The following is a 17,636-nucleotide window of genomic DNA, read 5'->3' as shown; positions in this document are numbered from 1 at the left end:
CTACAAATCACTTATCGGATCAAAAATAGACTGAAGGTTGTGAGGCCTTTAACTCAGCATCAAACACTATCTTGAACTGCCTCGACAGAACACAATACAAAGCCTTAATGCTGGCCAAAGGTGCAGCAACAGGTACTTCACTAGAAGCACTACAGGTAGAAATCCCAGTGAAACTAAGAAGAGAGCAGGCAATATTACCAGAAAGTCACTACAAATGGTTACACTCTCGCTGGAAAAACATCAGAAGTAACTAACTACCTTAGACAGCTTGGCCCATATATACACTGATGGATCCAAGAATCCTATCAACAACAGTGCTGGTTGCGGGATCCATATCAAAAGCTCTAAAACCCAAGCACATTCGGTTCGCCTGTCTGATGGTCAGTCAGTATTCACTGCTGAATTGGAGGCAATTCATCATGCACTCAACTTCATACCGAAACTACCGGAAGCAAAAGCAGTCGTCCTACCAGACTCGTTAAGTGCACTTCAGGCCATCAGTGGCAGAAACTCAAACTCCAGTCTAAGCACAGTCAATAATATTCTATAGGAATATACAAACTATCTGACCAAGGGCAACAGGTGGAGCTGTGTTGGATCCCGTCTCACATAGATATTCATGGAAATGAAAAAGCAGACACACTGGCGAAGCTAGCTCTAGACAAAGCGGAGATACAGCCTATTCCCTTTAGTAAACTAGAGTAAAAAGGAAAATCAAAGCCTCCATAGCCCAAAGATGGAAAGCCCAGTGGGACGCAAGTAGGATCGGCAGATGGCTATACAAAATTCTCATACTCAAATGAAAGTAAATTGTTGAAAGTCACAAAAAGCACTATGACAAGGTAATCAGCCTGAATCCATTGCTCACTTGTTACTGGAATGTCAAAACAAAAACCGAAATTCTATGAATAACAAAACTCCGTGTGTGGGTGGGTGGTGTGTGTGTGTGTGTGTGTGTGTGTGTGTGTGTGTGTGTGTGTGTGTGTGTGTGTGTGTGTGTGTGTGTGTGTGTGTGTCTGTGTGTGTCTGTGTGTGTCTGTGTGTGTCTGTGTCTGTGTCTGTGTGTGTCTGTGTCTGTGTCTGTGTCTGTGTGTGTGTGTGTCTGTGTGTGTGTGTGTCTCTGTGTGTGTGTGTGGGGGGGGGGGGGGGGGGGTGTTTTTAACGGGCCATTCAGCAGAGTTCCAGCTGTAGGTCAGCGTTCTGTACATAATCCTGTGCGCGTGCATGCATATACTAACTAATCCGGATTAATGCCGGTTTTAATTTGCTAGCACAATGAGATACTATACCGTAGTTTTCACAGGGATACCCCACTCAGACACAGGGTACTGACTGACGAGACGACCAATCATTGGCTTATCCATTTAAAGCCGCATGCCATTCATGGTAACAAGTACCATATTTTAACGTATTTTGTTGTAAAGGGGTCGGGGATCGAGCAACCCACATTCCACTTTCAGGGAAGATGTTCTACCCCCTTTACCTCAAAGGTGGTCTATGGTCATATAAATGAGCCTTAAGTGTACCCCCGAATTGTAATGAGCACTTCCGTAAACGTAAACATTGTTTAATCTTTTAAGCGCGAATCGAGGGAGGCTCGTGATTCTCTTATTATAGACGTATTATATTTAAATGTTATATATATTTTAGGTATATCCTAAGATGATGATGATGTTGATGATACCCGACATTTTAACCAAGAAAAATAGCCATAAAACCGTGTTGTAGAATCACGATACCAGGGATAGTATGTCTTGGAAAGAATGTCTGAGGGATAAGGTTTAATAATGGGCAAAGAGCCAATTCCCTTCGACAACATACCGGGCCCGTGAAGATCCGGGGTAGGATAGGTCTTCAGGAACCCATGCTTGCCGTAAAAGGCGACTATGCTAGTCGTAAGAGGCGACTAACGGGATCGGGTGGTCAGGCTCGCTGACTTAGTTGATGCATGTCATCGATCCCAATTGCGTGGATCGATGCTCATGATATTAATCACTGGAATGTCTGGTCCAGACTCGATTATTTACAGACCGCCGTCATATAGCTGGAATATTGCTGAGTGCGGCGTTAAACGACAAACCAACCAACAATCCTGAACTAAACATAAACGAGATCAGTGAACAAATCTCATCTGTTTCATATTTTGATTTGTGCATAGACGATTCAGATTGATAGAGAGGAAACTCCATACCCATGTGTGACAAAAGTGATGACTTCAACTTTCCAAAATTTTCCAAACCTCTATGTTAGACAATATTCCAGCAGCTTCAGCATTTGGTATCCTCATTTCACACTTAATAGGCATAATCAAGCATGTTCATTCTATGAATTTTTCAATGAATGTCTTGCAACACAAAATAGTGGATTGTCAAGGTAGCACCATTCGTTGGCATATGGTCATGGTGTAGTCAGAATGGTACAGAGATGGCAGAAATGTCTTAATAGTTATTCATGGACACATGCTTGCAAAACAGAGCTCTCCTACATTCAACACACTGTACCTACATGTATGACTATGTGAACACTAAGCGAATCTCATCCGCTCTGTCACATGTTACTGTGGAGTGGTTCTCGAGAGTGTACTAATACAATCACTGTGGAGATGTGTACCGTTGTTGAAGAATCGCCGTCAAGGCCACTGAATTACAAGAAGTCAATGACACAAGATCTTATTAAGCCCTGCCGATAATAACATGACATGAAGAGCGACTCTTCATGAAACAACAGTCGAGCTTACTTGTAGGAGACATATCGATCAGTAGGTAAATGGCTACAGTGTTACAGAAGTAATTATCTGAAACAAACATCATTACTTCGGGAGTGGCACGTGAAGGTCAATTATTGATCTTGACATACTATTCTCTGCTGTCAAGACTGGTGTACCTCGACATATATATCAAGTACATGCACATTTAATACACAATAAGTTTTTGTTACTTATATATAAGCAGAATAGAGATAAATGATTTTGCAGTCCCTGAAGCTGTTGGTGAAAACAGTTTCATCTAATCAAGCCTGTGGAATTATGTGTTGAATTAATTTCTATCCTCGACTGGTGGATGGGAAGGAGATGGGGACGACGTGAATAATAATTTGACCGAAACAAAATGTTTTTTATATTGCTTTACATGTTTATTTTACGTAATTGAAAATGAATACTGAAATTACGTCAGTTTTGATATGTGAAAACACTACATTACTAAAATTATTTAACACTAACTAAAGCCTAAGGTCCTTTTGAATTAACAGTTGGTGGCCATGGGTCCTCTATATCCCCACCTAGTTCGAACTTACTGTGTGTGTGAGTGCGTGTGTGTGTGTGTTTGGACAGCGTCCAAGGTAATGTTTCAAAGTTTGTCAGCACCATCCCCGTGCTCGTAGGTTTCACCAAACTGACAAACCTCTGAGGCTGAATAATTTTTGGCGTTCCTCCTGCATAAAGCTGACAAACGCCGTGATTAAACTGAAATACTGTTCAAAGTGACATTAAAACAATCACTCACTATAATCGTCTATGAAGATTCATTCTATTGCATTGTCAGAATAACCAACGTGTTCCATTTCCCAGATTTATCGAAGTGTTTAGAGGGGAATAACAAAACTACATCACATGGGGGTACATGTATACCGCTAAATACATTAATCCTAAATTATGTTATTCTTTTGTTGTTTCACTCTGCATGCTATCTCTATATCCACTCTACGCACAATCTCCATGTCCACGCTGCATAAAATATTTATGTTCACTCCGCATGCAATCTCTATGTTCACTCTACATACAATATCTATGTCAAGTCTGCATGCTATCTCTATTTACAATCTGCTTACAATATGTCTGCCCACTCTACAAACAACCTCTGTGCTCACTCTACATACAATCTCTATGTCCGTTCTGCATACACTCTCTTTGTCCATGCTGCAAACAATCTCTATGTCCACCCTGCAAATAATCTCTATGATCACTCTGCATACAATCTCAATGTCCACTCTGCAAATAATCTCTATTTCCACCCTGCAAACAATTTCTATGTTCACTCTACTTACAATGTCTATGTTTACTCAACATAAAACCTCTATGCTCACTTTACATACAATTTTTATGTCCACCCTGCAAACAATCTCTGTGATCACTCTGCATACAATCTCTATGTTCACTCTTCAAACAATCTCTATGTCCACTCTGCAAACAATCTCTATGCTCACTTTACATACAATCTCTATGTTCACTCTACATACAATCTCTATGTTCACCCTACATACAATCTCTATGTCAGTTCTGCATACAATCTATATGTCCACTCTATAAACAAGCTCTATGTCTACTCTGCATACAATCTCTATGTTCACCATACATACAATCTCTATGTCCACTCTGCATACAAGCTCTATGTTCACTTAAGAATTGACATTCACTTTGTCGCAACCAATGGTTGGAACAGCAAAGAGTAAAGAGAGTGGCTGTACCCATCATGAAGTCTCGGCCAAAACTGGAAATGGTATCTCTGAAGTGTTTGTGGACATTGTTAAACAATGGAGGAAAGGACAAAAGAAACCAAAGACATCAAAGGTAGCAAAATGGTTGAAGAATGGCAAACGTGCTCTGTCAGAATGTTTAAGGTCCATTATTTCACATTGTGAAAATAAATAGTTTTATATTATTCTATTTTGGTTTGCATTTCTATTTAAAATGTTTCGATTGTTTGGTGTCAGACGTATTGGCGTATTCTTGCTCCATAAAGAAACCTTACAGGGATGCTAACTTCACCTTGAACCGTGTTGAAATGAAGATGGGACAATACAATAGTGAAAAGCAAAATAGTAAACTGAAGAGAGATGAACTGAAAAGGTAGTACTCGCCCATATTGTATCTGACAGTATGATTATAAAACTATGCTCCTTCTTCGCCCACCCGTCCACACGCACACATACCGCCACCACCACCCCACCCACCCCTTCTGACATTTATCACATTTTAAATGATCGCCATAGAGGCGATGTTCAGAGTGATAGTCTCTCTCACATGTGTGCATGCTGAGGTTCGATTCTGGACATGTGTACAATATTTTAAGCCTATTTCTGGTGTCCCCCGAAAAGATATGGCTTTATTTTTTCTTACAGCTGGGTCGTTTAATCAGAATATGAAGGCCATCCAGCCCATAGATCATATAATACATTGTGTTCTCACATAACAATTCAAGTATTAATCACAATTAATTAATATTAAACATACATGCTATCAAGACACACAGTCCATAACATCTCTATCATGTACTGGTACATATACAACACAATTAAAAGCGTGTCAACATCAACATTGAGTATGGAACAACGTAAATATAGATCAAGAATAACAAGTATATTCTGAAATTAAATAATGCATATTTGAACACATATTAATGAAGACATCTCCTCAAGTTTAATTCACAACTTGGAAGTGCATTTTGATGACTTTGGATGTTTACGTATTTGGTGGGAGCATATTATTCACTAATTTGAGTTCCACATCTGATTGGGATGAACAGCTTTGTGAGGCTGAGTGAGAATAATAACTGACTTGCGTTGCCTGCCCTGTCCATGTTCAAGGTTATACCAGGGCTGGTCAAAAAGTTCTAAGCCTCACTTACTTTCAACTGGGGGCATAACAAAGTGAACTAGTTAAAGTAGTACATTGTTTGAGTAGTTGGTCTGTTTGGGCCGTTTGTCTATAAGTGACAGCCAGTTGAACGCGATAGGGGAGGGGGGGGGGGGGGGACAAAAATGGAAAAGAACGCGTACAGAGCAGTCATGATTAACACCCTCTTTCCAATGACACCAATTATAAAAGTGATATATATATCACTTCAAAAGTATCACTTTTATAATTGGTGTCATTGGAAAGAGGGTGTTAATCATGAGTTTTGTACGTACATGACACTAACTGTTTGAACATTTCAATACATTTCCTACAGTTCCCTTGGAAACCCGAGTTAGAATACGTCCCAGCTCTTGCCTGACGTAGGAGACTACCCAATGGATCGGTTAGTCAGGCTCGATGACTCGATTGATGCGTGTCATGATCTTTCGTACCAGCGGCGTAGGACGTTGCTCATAGAGCAGCACTATTCCTTTTATTTGTCTGATGTAGACTCCATTATTTACAGGCCGCCATCACATACTTTATCCACATCGATCAAATATTTCCTGGACATATCTAATGAACTGAGAATCGACTTGCTATCAACCCATAAAGCATTATAGCTGCAATTGGTCAAAGGGGAATAACTCCAATAACTCTGGTAAGAACAAGACTGTGTACCGCATCCATTTTCACTTCCCAAACATTACAGCGTAAAAGATGTGTTTAGAAAGTAACGACATGTTTAGATCTGAACATGATTAGAAATGTGCTTAATCCTATACGGAATTCACATTTGATGTGTTCTATCTATACCCACTTAGGTCTAAACACATGAAATTAGCTATCGCCTCACAGCCTAAACACCACCTTAACACATTCCCACAATCTATACATGTTCAGAATTTAAACACGTTAAAATATGCTTAAAATCATCCAAAATATAAAGATTGTAAATATCCCGGTACACAATGATTGGGTAACCCCTACAGGACCTCATGAAGAGACAGAGGCGCGATGTGCACGAAATGCTTGAAAACAGAGAGCACAACAACATTTGCTACTAAAGATTGCAAAGCCTAATGCACTTATGACCCCCCCCCCCCCCCCCCCCCCCACCCCCCACCCCCCACCCCCACCCCCACCCCCCGCTCCCAAAAAAAAGACAAAGAAAAAAAAGACGTCGTTTGAAGACCGAATAATTAGGCCGATGCATGGGCATGCTTGAAACTGGGTCAACACAACGTACGTTGCCAACTTCATTGGTGTCTGCCAAAGTGTGTTCAGCAGGGTGTGAAATTAATATCAGACGTTCGGACCAGCTACCCAACGATATACAGATGGTCGACAGTGTTCCACTACACAGCGGGAAGACGGGTTTCTCCTGATAAAGGATGAAAGCTACCACTCAGAAATGACCTGCAGAATGCCAGGGGCGTTAACGTTTCTTCTCAGACAGTGCGTAATCGTCTCTGTGAGGCCATTCTCTGGTCACGGGGGGCATGCATTCGCATCCTACTGACCTGACATCACAGGCAGGCACGTTTGAATTGGCCTGAAGACCGCGTCAGTTGGACAGACCAGGACTGGGCCACAGTACTTTTCACTGAGGATTCGAGATGTCGTCTAGACTTCACAGATCGCTTATGCAAGGAGAAAGGTTTCAGGATTCCAACGTAGCCGAAAATGACTGCTATGAAGGGGGCTCAAACATGATTTCGGGTTGGATCAGTACAGCGGGAAGAACTGATTTGCATGTCCTATTTAAAGCGGGGCATGATTACAGGTGTACGCTACAGGGACATTCTACACGTGTACGTGATACCATATGCTGGTGCAATCGGACCGGACTTCGTCCTCATGGGCGATAACACACGACCTCATCAAGCCAGGGTCGTTGATGCCTACCTAGAGCAGGAGGGCATTGTCCCCGTCATCTGAACCCAACATGTCGAACGACTTGCAGATCACCCTCTCACGACGCCCTGTCCTTCCCGCAACTCTACAGGAACTCGACAATGCTCTTACTGAGGAGTGGAACAATCTTCCCTTGGCAACCATCCAGACTCTTATTGGGAGAATCAGACAACGGTGCCAGACTGTCATCGCATCACGTGTAACACATACGTGTTACTGAGAGTTTATGGGGTTTTTTTATATAATGAATTTTTTGTGTGTGATTTTTTGACGTTTCAGTTTTGGTCAAATACTCTCATTTTTACGGATGACCTGGCTGATTATTTGTCACATGTTGTTAGTTGGCATTACGTGACACATGAAACGGATTTTTGGCAATAAGTCAAATATGGATAAGATGTATTATATAAATATTGAAATTAGATGTGCAATCGGATTCACAGGCATTTGAATAACACATATACCACCAGGACTGGGTGGAATATTATCATAGAAATATACAAAGATACAAGACACCAAATGTGTCGAAACTTCTGCTTTTGATGGAAATTATTCTGAATACAAAAATGTCTGACGCTTTACTGGCACTCTTCATATTATATCAGGAAATTCCGTCCACCGAGAATAGGGTAAATGTTCCTGCTTCTTCATGGTGGGTGGCGCCTCTAAGGCGCCCCAATTCGCTTTGCAGAGATGCATCCCTTGGGCACGCCAGAAACCTTTGTTCATGGGTTCGCCCCGATTATGTTTCAATTTGAGTCAGCACCATACCCGTGGTCGTGGGTTTCACCGAAGTGGTAAACGTCTTAGACCAGCATCACTTTGGGCTTTCCTCCCACATAAAGCTGACACGTCGTGATACAAATGAAGTATTATTCAAGTGAGTGAGTATGGTGGTACGCCGCTTTTAGCAATATTACAGCAATGTCACGGTGAGGGACACCAGAAATTAGGTTCACATACACATTGTGCCTAGAAATAGTGTCTAAAGGGGTGTTAAGCCCAACTCACTCACTCACTCACTCACTCACTCACTCACTCACTCACTCATAGTTCGTCAAATGAATACAGTACTCGTGGCTGTTACGTGAGCGTATTATGTCTAATGAATAAAAATTAACCTGTTAACATCCCAGTTCAAGTAAATACATAATGCCAACGCCAGAGAACAGCTTTTCTCCACCATCCGTCGAAACAGATTCGACCGGTCGTAAAAGGCAAAATAATGGTGAAAATTATATGAATAGATCACTGAGAATAAGTGATGACACAAGTTGTTCGTTAAAACGGTAAGCGTGTAACCCGGAACTTCAACAAGTTGCATACAAAATTAAGATATAATTCCGATATATTCCAAATATAACTAATCAAGATACCAGTGTAGTGATTTTGTATGGAGACCAGATATTTTTTTCAGCTACACCTGCAAATGCAGATAAAAAAAATCAACTATTTTGGAAAAATACTTGCAACTATGTTATTTGTTGCAGATAATTTCCTTTTTCCTCAGTCTAAAGCATATAATTATTTTTTAAAAGAAGTTTTGGCGACAATTTATTCTTTTCGATAAAATCTAATCCCCACAACCCCCTCCAAATGGTCGGTCCCAAAGTAGTGGAACAAGTATCCCCGACACAATTGCTTGTGTAGATTATTTCATGTATCCATGCGCACAACGCGTACGTATGTCTTTATCAGAACATTTATGTACAAAGGTAATTGTAGGACAACTGTGCACTCCTTATTACAAGATCATGTAGTAATCAGGTCGGGACAGTCTAGTTCATGACGTGATTCAGATAAAGTAACATGTTTATATAAGTATTCATTGTTAGCAATCTACACTAGGTCAAGATGTCAGTGTCAGGCAACAAAGGCACGCAATTGACAAAGGTTGGGACGCTTCGACATTGTTGTTCTTCGGTGGACAGATGGGGTGTTTGTGGACGTACTGCAAAAGAAAGGACACTGAGCTATGGCTACCCTAATCAACTGGATAGATATTCTGGTGCTTATCTTGTACTTTGCACTGGTCTTGGCTATAGGAATCGTCGTAAGTACCATTTTGTAATCTGAAGTCTGGTGCGTGTTATACCACATGGGGGGACTATATTTCCCGCATGGCACGTTTATTGGATTTATACCAACCTGTGTGAATGATCTCCCGTTGGCTTTGTTATTTATCCTATTCATTTTTATTGTAATTTTTCCTTGACATTCTGTGTCAGCGGAACTTATATATAACACATTTAATGGGTTCTGTTCACGTTTGTGTGGACTGATGTGCATTCATCTCATTGGTTATTAAATTAGTTATTGAGAATTCAGATACAATTTTAAAGGAGAATGTGACCCGTTTTGTTTCTCCGACACTGGTAGTGAAAAGCCTTCCAATTTCCGTTCTTTGGGGAAGGTCATCAACAGGTTTCCTGGTCACATTGTGGAGAGTTGCGTCCCTTTGGCGTTCCATGAAACCGTGATAAACGCTCCCAGTTGGTATGCTCCATAGCCAAGAATAATGAAGCACACGCCTTGATAAACTGAATTATCGGAAATACAATATAAAAGCGGCGTTAAACGCAATTCACTCACTTACTTACCCATACTGTTTCGCGGATTTCGCTGTTTATAGTAGTGTTTAGTAAAATGCATTCAAGAGTTTTCTGTTTGGCGTTCTCTTTAATTGGGGACGTGGTTGAACATTACATCACCGCATATCTGCTCACTGTGAAAGAGGAGTAAGTGATTATGGTTTTAGCACTGTTGAAGCAACAGTGAACACCAGAAATGACTTCAGACGCTATACCCACGTGGAGAATCCTCAGACCTTGACGATTCGCTCGGCTACTGTGTGATCCGTAGACCTTAGCGTCGCTAGTAGGTTATTATGGGGTATATTGATCTTATGCTGACTTGCTGCTGGTGTTACTGCGCTAACCTCGTCGGCTATGGTATTATATTTAAAAAGTATACCCTCTTCATCTAGTAATACGTGAAATTTTTCTCAGGATTATCTAGTTGGGGACAAGTGCCGTATTACTGCTGGTAGTCAAGAACTTTAGTAGGTCAAATACTTGTATACATAGGAAGTGAGGTATTTCTTTTTTTAGCCCAAGAGACTGTTCAGGGAAAGGTCTACAGTCCCCATGTAGCCAAGCCGAGGTTATTCACCTATTTTAGAGTGCAGAGTTAATTTACCCCCAGGTGTTTATCGGTCGCAGCCGGTTTAATCAGCTTTGCGTCAGTGTTCTTTTTGCCAGTTTTTGAAATAGCTGGTTTACGGTTATGAACAAACAATGCGGTTGCTTAGTTAATGAGTTTCATGTTATTTCATTGTTCATTTATCGGTGATCTTTGCCTGTGACAATTTGACGGCCAGTTACTTTAGTTTGTCCCTCGTTAATTACATCAAGCTGATTGGTTGGTTGGTTGGTTGTTTAACGGCGGACTTAGCAATATTCCAGCTATATGACGGCGGTCTGTAAATAATCGAGTCTGGACCAGACAATGCAGTGATTGATATCATGAGAGTCTATCCACGCAATTGGGATCGATGACATGTATCAACCAAGTCAGCGAGCCTGACCACCCGATCCCGTTAGTCGCCTTTTACGACAAGCATTGTCACCTTTTACGGCAAGCATGTGTTGCTGAAGACCTATTCTACCCCGGAATACATCAAGCTGATAATATTAAAACTGTGAACTTTTACTAAGTTGTACATCATTTTTTATTTACATGTATTAACACCCTAGTTTCAGGAGCTCAGCTCCGTGACGGTACACCAACTGATAGTTTAAGGATGATCAACACCACACAATAACAGTTCAGTTCGGTAACGGGAAACGGGGCTCTAAGTTTGAAAGTATTGAATTATGGATCGGCTTTTTCGTCGCGTATTCAAAATTCGCTATGGACTGTAATTTCGACTAGTTTGATTCGTAGTCGGTGCTATTCTAGATCTCACTGCGCAGCGCGAAGTGACACCTATCGGAAGATCGAAGAATGAGAAGCTTTTTATCAAACAAGGTATTCAAAAAAGAGCTGCAGCCAAACTGACATGTGTTTTTTGTTTTTAATTAATGCATACACAACTTGAAAGAGTAGCTTTTGGTCAACATCATATTATGTACGTTTAACAACTACATAGTTTTCCTTCGAGGAATTCAGTTAAACGAACAGGTGATATTAAACTTGGTCCATAAAAATGTGAAATTAGAGATTTCATGATGATGATTTACATTTAAATTGTATTTTGTCCAATTAGCGTATTGGACAATTTGATCAGTTACTGAAAGAATGAAATCAAAATGCTAATATCGTAATAACAACCGACAAAAGTCATATGGATAATATCAGATAGTTTTATCGGTTAATCCTTTGATCGATGTTTTATTAGCAACTCAACTGACCATTCCTCTCTTGCTTCGCTGCCACGTGCATATCACATCTTAGACTGAATAATTATCCTAGACACGAGAATGCCAAGTGCAAACCACTGATTGCTATATATCCTTGACACCCTCAGAGACAGGTGTGAACGTTCTTGAGTTGATTTGCATAGATTTTGATGGGATTCAGGGGGATTTCCCCTCGCTGTCAACGAGGCAGTCCGAAGCCTAATTTGTAGGGTCGCCGAATTGGCACCTGGTGAATAGCGGGAAAATTACAACGGCGCCGGCTGAACGACAGAGAGTTGCAGTTGGAGAGTCTTTGAACTTCACAGACGCTGCCGTGCGAAGAAGAATTTCCGAGAGGATATTTCGGATCACACTTATAATAAGGAGGGGCGACAAAGCGCGGACGTCGGAACATCCCCTCGGGTAGTCCTTCAATCCAAGAGTGAGTGAGTTGGGTTTAACGCCGCTTTTAACAGTATTGCAGTTATATCACGGCGTGTCAGCTCAATGTGGGAGGAAAGCCCGAAGTGATGCAGGTCACGGACGTTTACCACTTCGGTGAAACCCACGAGCACGGGTATGGTTCTGACAAACCTAGAAACATAATCGGGGCGAACCGGTATTCGAACCCACAATCATAGGTTTCTGGCGTGCCCAAGGGACCCAAATCTGCACAGCATATCGCGGCGCCTTAGACGACTGGGCCGCCCGTGCCCCCTCTTCAACCCAAGAGGGCAGCCAAGGCTATAAAGTGTGCTTTTTAACAAACTTTAATCCGATACCAAGGATTAACATGTTAACTGACTACATTTTAAAACCATCATGCTAATGTGCACAGTCGGCACTTTACACAATATGTTCTATGTACAATTAAGGCCAAAGTGTTTTATTATTTTCCGCCTAAAACTAGTAAGAGGTAACTAAAATCCTCGAGGGAATTTAAGCAATCAATAACTGACATACATGAATTTTGCACAAAGAATTTCATAAGATTGGTTCGAGATTACAGACTAATGGAAAAACGCCGACTTCACCGACAGCGACCGCCGCACATTGGCTATCGTTGTGCAGGACGAGCGAGATAAGGGATGCAACTCCGTAATCACTCGGTCGCCGTGAACTCATTTCACCAACACATATAAACATTTGTAGTAGGTATACGTAAAGTTAAATCTGGTTTTCCGCCGCTTTTAGAGCTTAATATAACCAGCCCTATCAGCGCCAAAGTGAAGACACTGAACACGACTCCTTAACACAATATCGGTGTTGTTTGTGTTGATTTTATGGATTACATATTTTGTCTCATAATTACGCGGGGCATTTGAACAATGTTTTTTAGCTGCAGTACAAATGACAGAGGCGCAGGAGATAAGCCGGTGTCTCAGAAGCATATGCTTGGTTCTTGTTCAGCGACCCCTGTTTGTCGTACGAGGCTACAGGGGCAGTGTGGGCACTCTCGATACTGAGTGGATAGGTGGTCAGACTCGGTGACTTGGTTGATCCGTTTCACCATATCCAGACTTATTTTTTTACAGATTAATAGCTGAAATATTTGTGATTGCTACGTTTTACAACAATAAAGAACCATGTACTGGTATTGCCACAACTCTGCAAAGTAGTATCGATAATGTTAACTGTTTACTGAACTGGTTCTGGTCATAGTCTTCAATCTGAACGGGATTTTGAATTACCCTATTCGACGTAATAAGCGCCCAGGGCGCTCTCAAAATTAGGAATAGGGGGATCTTATTAGAATATTATTTTGGTGGAAAAAACAGAGTTGACAGATAAATTTTGTGGTTTAAGCTGACAACTTGAAATGTTTATGTACGACAGATATATTTTTCCAGAATGAAATTGCCCATAATTAAGGGTGCATATAACACACAAGTGTGTATCATATGCAAATAACTAAGTCTTGTGTACATTGATCAATTGGAAGGGGTGCTAATTGGAATTGTTCACTTGCCAATATATTAACAAATATCGCCCTGGGCACTTATTGGAGCGGGGCGCTTATTACGTCGAATACGGTATGTCCGTAGCTGGCCACAGAAATTCTTAAGGTATAATAACATTCTGCAGGGCCACTGCCGTTAAAATAACCAAATAATGCACGTAACTCTCGACGACAACGGCTGTCATTCTGTCTGCTGTAACTACCATACAGTCCTCCCTGTCACAAATGTTTAACTGTCTCTTTCAAAATATTAATTTAATAACTTAAAATAATAACGTCGTTAACAGACTGACGTATGTCGTATACAGTCCTCTTATTTCATAAAAAAACAGTAAGTAAGCTAACTGGAAGATCAACTGGACGTTAACGTGTCTTATGATACACGTGATTTGGGAACGTTAAAAGATGGTACTTGTTGTTACCCTGTCTGGCGCTCGGCATTGAAGGGCTAAAACAAGGACTGGTCGGCTCGGAGTCAGTATACTGTGTCTGAGTGGGGTATCCATGTTAAACTGCGGCATGATATCTCAGTGAGCTAGCACTATAAATCGGCATCAGTCCGGACTAGTACAAGCAGCCACACACACACATACATGTGCATGCACGTCGCTATATAAGCGCAATAATCTTGGACGCGACGTTAAACCCCATTTCACCTCACCTCACCAGATGATTGCTTTGCGGTTGTTTTAATATCTTAGAAATTTGTTCCTGTTTGAATTCTTTGCTGCAATTTGTGTTGCTGTTGACGGATGAGAAGTGCTCAGATAAAATGTTGGCCTTTCCTTTGACTGTATGGGCGTGGGATAACATGTGAATATTTGTTGGTTTACACATACCCCTGATTGCGTGTATTTTGCTCCAGGGTGTTTTAGCATTTGCAGAAGGTCTGCCATGACTCTTTTTTGTATCGTCTATGAGATACTTTTGCCCTGGCTGCTCGGACTTGGGCGAAGGCTGATTTATCCCTTTTTGACCTATTAAGGGCTTTCTTTCTCACTCTCCAAGCCTTTTCTATTTCCCTGTTCCACAATGTTACTGGAGTTGTGCCAGCTTCGTGGGCTTTTTGGAATTGATTTTTCAACTGCGGCAATATTTACTGAAATGAGATTTTGGCTTTGACTTCGGCACTCATTTTCCTGCTTGTAATTTGGATCAATGCCATGGCAATGAACTCTACAACTTTGTTTGTGATCTGAGCCTTTTGTTTACCATGAGCTGGTGTTTTCTTTGCCTGACTGGTTTGTTGGTTGTATGCCTCAGTTGGTTTGTTGGTTGTGTGCCCTCACCTGAAAGGAAAGGAGGGGAGGTCCTGTTTCAACAGGATATAAAGGTACAGCGCAATTACGAATTATAAGTTCAGAGACTCATTGAATTCAATGAAATGAGTGGCTAAAGATTCACGCTTTCTCTGCCACTGTAGAACCACCACCTGACTGGTTGATCTCGTACAAACAATCAGTGAGAGGGGTTCCACAACCGTCTCAACAAGACCCTGCCTCTTGGTCAACAAAACATCGTCAGATTTCTTTAGGTCATCAAGATAATTGAATCAGCAGACAAGGTAAGATGGCATTGATTGACTTCTCGAGTGGACCTACCCAACAGGAAACGAGTTAATAGAGAAGCTGCCAACAGACTTGTTAGTCTCCGGCACCAGGTCAGACAAGGACAAAAGACCCCTATGGAGTTCTTGGATGCTGTTGGCCGCCATGTACCTCTTAGCTAAACTCTTTAAATATGACTTAATTAGATTTTGCTGTTTGGTGTGGCTATGACGATAGCCCATATTCGTGAATTCCCTAATCGCTTGTGACCTATTTTCTACACTAGTCTACTTCCATGTTGAGGAAAGTATGGCGGTAAACACAAATACTGTCAGAACTCGCCCTCTGTTTGTGTAACTGTAAACCACTTGATGATGGGATAAGATAATCTACTCTTAAATATTTGTGAAGCTTTCAATTTCTTGAAATGTGAAACGTGATCTGCAAAACAAGGTAGTGTCCGACCTTCATCTTGATCGTAATAGTGAGCTTGAAGTCACACACAACAACGTCTCGGGATTCTTTCACAGAAAATATTCTAAAATCGTATGAGCAGTTGCCAAAACGTCTGAGACATTTGCAAATTAAATTATCCAAATGTTTGGAGCGATCCCAAAGTTTAACTCTTGATAAGTGGAAAGAATATTTCATTCTTGGTATACAAATCATTGACAGGAATGAGCTTAAATACCACAAATCAACAGAAGGCTGCAACTTGTTTGAAGCAAAGGAACCTCCACTCTTCAATGTCTATTTTGCAAGTTTTGATGTTTCCAATCCATTTTGTTTCTACAAAGCCCTGTGTAAACCTAAACTCGATGAGAGTAAACCAACTTACCCAGTGTGTGTGTGCTTGGACAAGGAAAGTGGCACAGTATATGAGGCAGATTGTAGATGTGTTGCAGGGTAAGTTATTTCACAATTACTTTCTATAAAATAGTTTTATAAACCTCAATAGGTTCACTAAATAAAATGTAGTATTTCACCCACACCCACACCCACACCCACACCCACACCCACACCCACACCCACACCCACACATTTTAACGTCTTCTGTCACAAGTTCTTCTCCTGATGATGTCAAATTCTATTATGATCCGAGGTATCCTGACGACAACAAGAAGATCCTAGAAGATAGAGGCAGTTGATGTTTTCTCTTCAAGATTTATGTCCCTCCTGTCCCCCGGTTACATCTGTTGAAATTGACAGGTTTGCAGTAGATGAAGGGCAGCCTATTCATAAAGACGACTTTGCCAGTTTGACGGCGCCAGTATTGATCAGATTAGTGATACTTTGAATACATGTGACCTACCACAATTAACATTTGATGAAGTTTTGGATCCACTGCCAAATAATTCCAACACATCTAATGTGAGAAAGAATACTGAAAGTGGAGTTGATGCATTGAATGTGTCTCTCATTTGCCGAGGTGGAGTTGACTTGCTGTCACCAGGTATAGCTTCCATGATTCAGGATGACTACACATTACAACAGACGACTAAAGACATTTAAAACATAGCTCGAAAACAATCATCAAGCTAAATCTGCCATAGTCAACGGACAGGATGCATAACTGCTTCTAAGATAGGAGAGAGTTCAATAGAAGGGCCACAACTCCTCCAGATAACCTGATAGTTGACATGTCTTACGGGGAAAGAAACATACTGTCTCAATGTTTGTTTGTTTGTTTGTTTGTTGTTTAACGCCGCACAAAAGACTTAAATTATGGTGCATAAAATCATAAATTACAATTACTGTTATCATTCTTGTGACGTAAGAAAAATACTATTTGAATTTTCATTATTTTAGTCAAATGTTGAAATATTAAACCCATTTTACAATTCTGACAAACATGAAAGATAAACGAAGCATTATTATGGGACATTGGTGCTATCTATGGAAAATTATATTTTAAACAGTGATGATGTTTTTGTATTTACCTTTCCTCTATGTTGTTAAATTGTGGCTCAAAATATTGAACCACTTTTACATATTCCTATTTCACTGAACCATATGCTGCAGCACAGATCACATGCTTATTAAACAGTTGCATTTCAGTCTTGTTTGTTGGAGTTTGAAAGTTGGTCACGTTAGCACATTCACAAAATATTTGTTCCACTCTGTTGTGCATAGTGAAGCCGGGTATTGTGCTCGAGAACATGACTTTGACTATATCTTCAGCGTGAAAGAAGCAAAAC

General features: G+C 40.9%; 1 protein-coding gene across 1 annotated transcript in view; it reads left to right on the top strand.

Annotated features, from left to right (window-relative positions):
* Positions 1–9,384: 9,384 nt before the first annotated feature.
* The window catches only part of LOC124137497 (sodium/myo-inositol cotransporter 2-like), a 62,884-nt gene continuing 54,632 nt past the window's right edge, over positions 9,385–17,636 (top strand). The window contains exon 1 of the mRNA XM_046503829.2: positions 9,385–9,584. Coding sequence (XP_046359785.2) covers positions 9,507–9,584 — 78 coding nt within the window. The 5' untranslated portion in view covers positions 9,385–9,506. The remainder of the gene's footprint in view (positions 9,585–17,636) is intronic.

The sequence above is a fragment of the Haliotis rufescens genome, unplaced genomic scaffold (assembly GCF_023055435.1).
Source record: "Haliotis rufescens isolate VD_foot unplaced genomic scaffold, xgHalRufe1.0.p SCAF_7, whole genome shotgun sequence".
Lineage (NCBI taxonomy): Eukaryota > Metazoa > Mollusca > Gastropoda > Lepetellida > Haliotidae > Haliotis > Haliotis rufescens.
The sequence above is the reverse complement of the archived record's forward strand: the minus strand, read 5'-3'. Positions and strand labels throughout refer to the sequence as shown.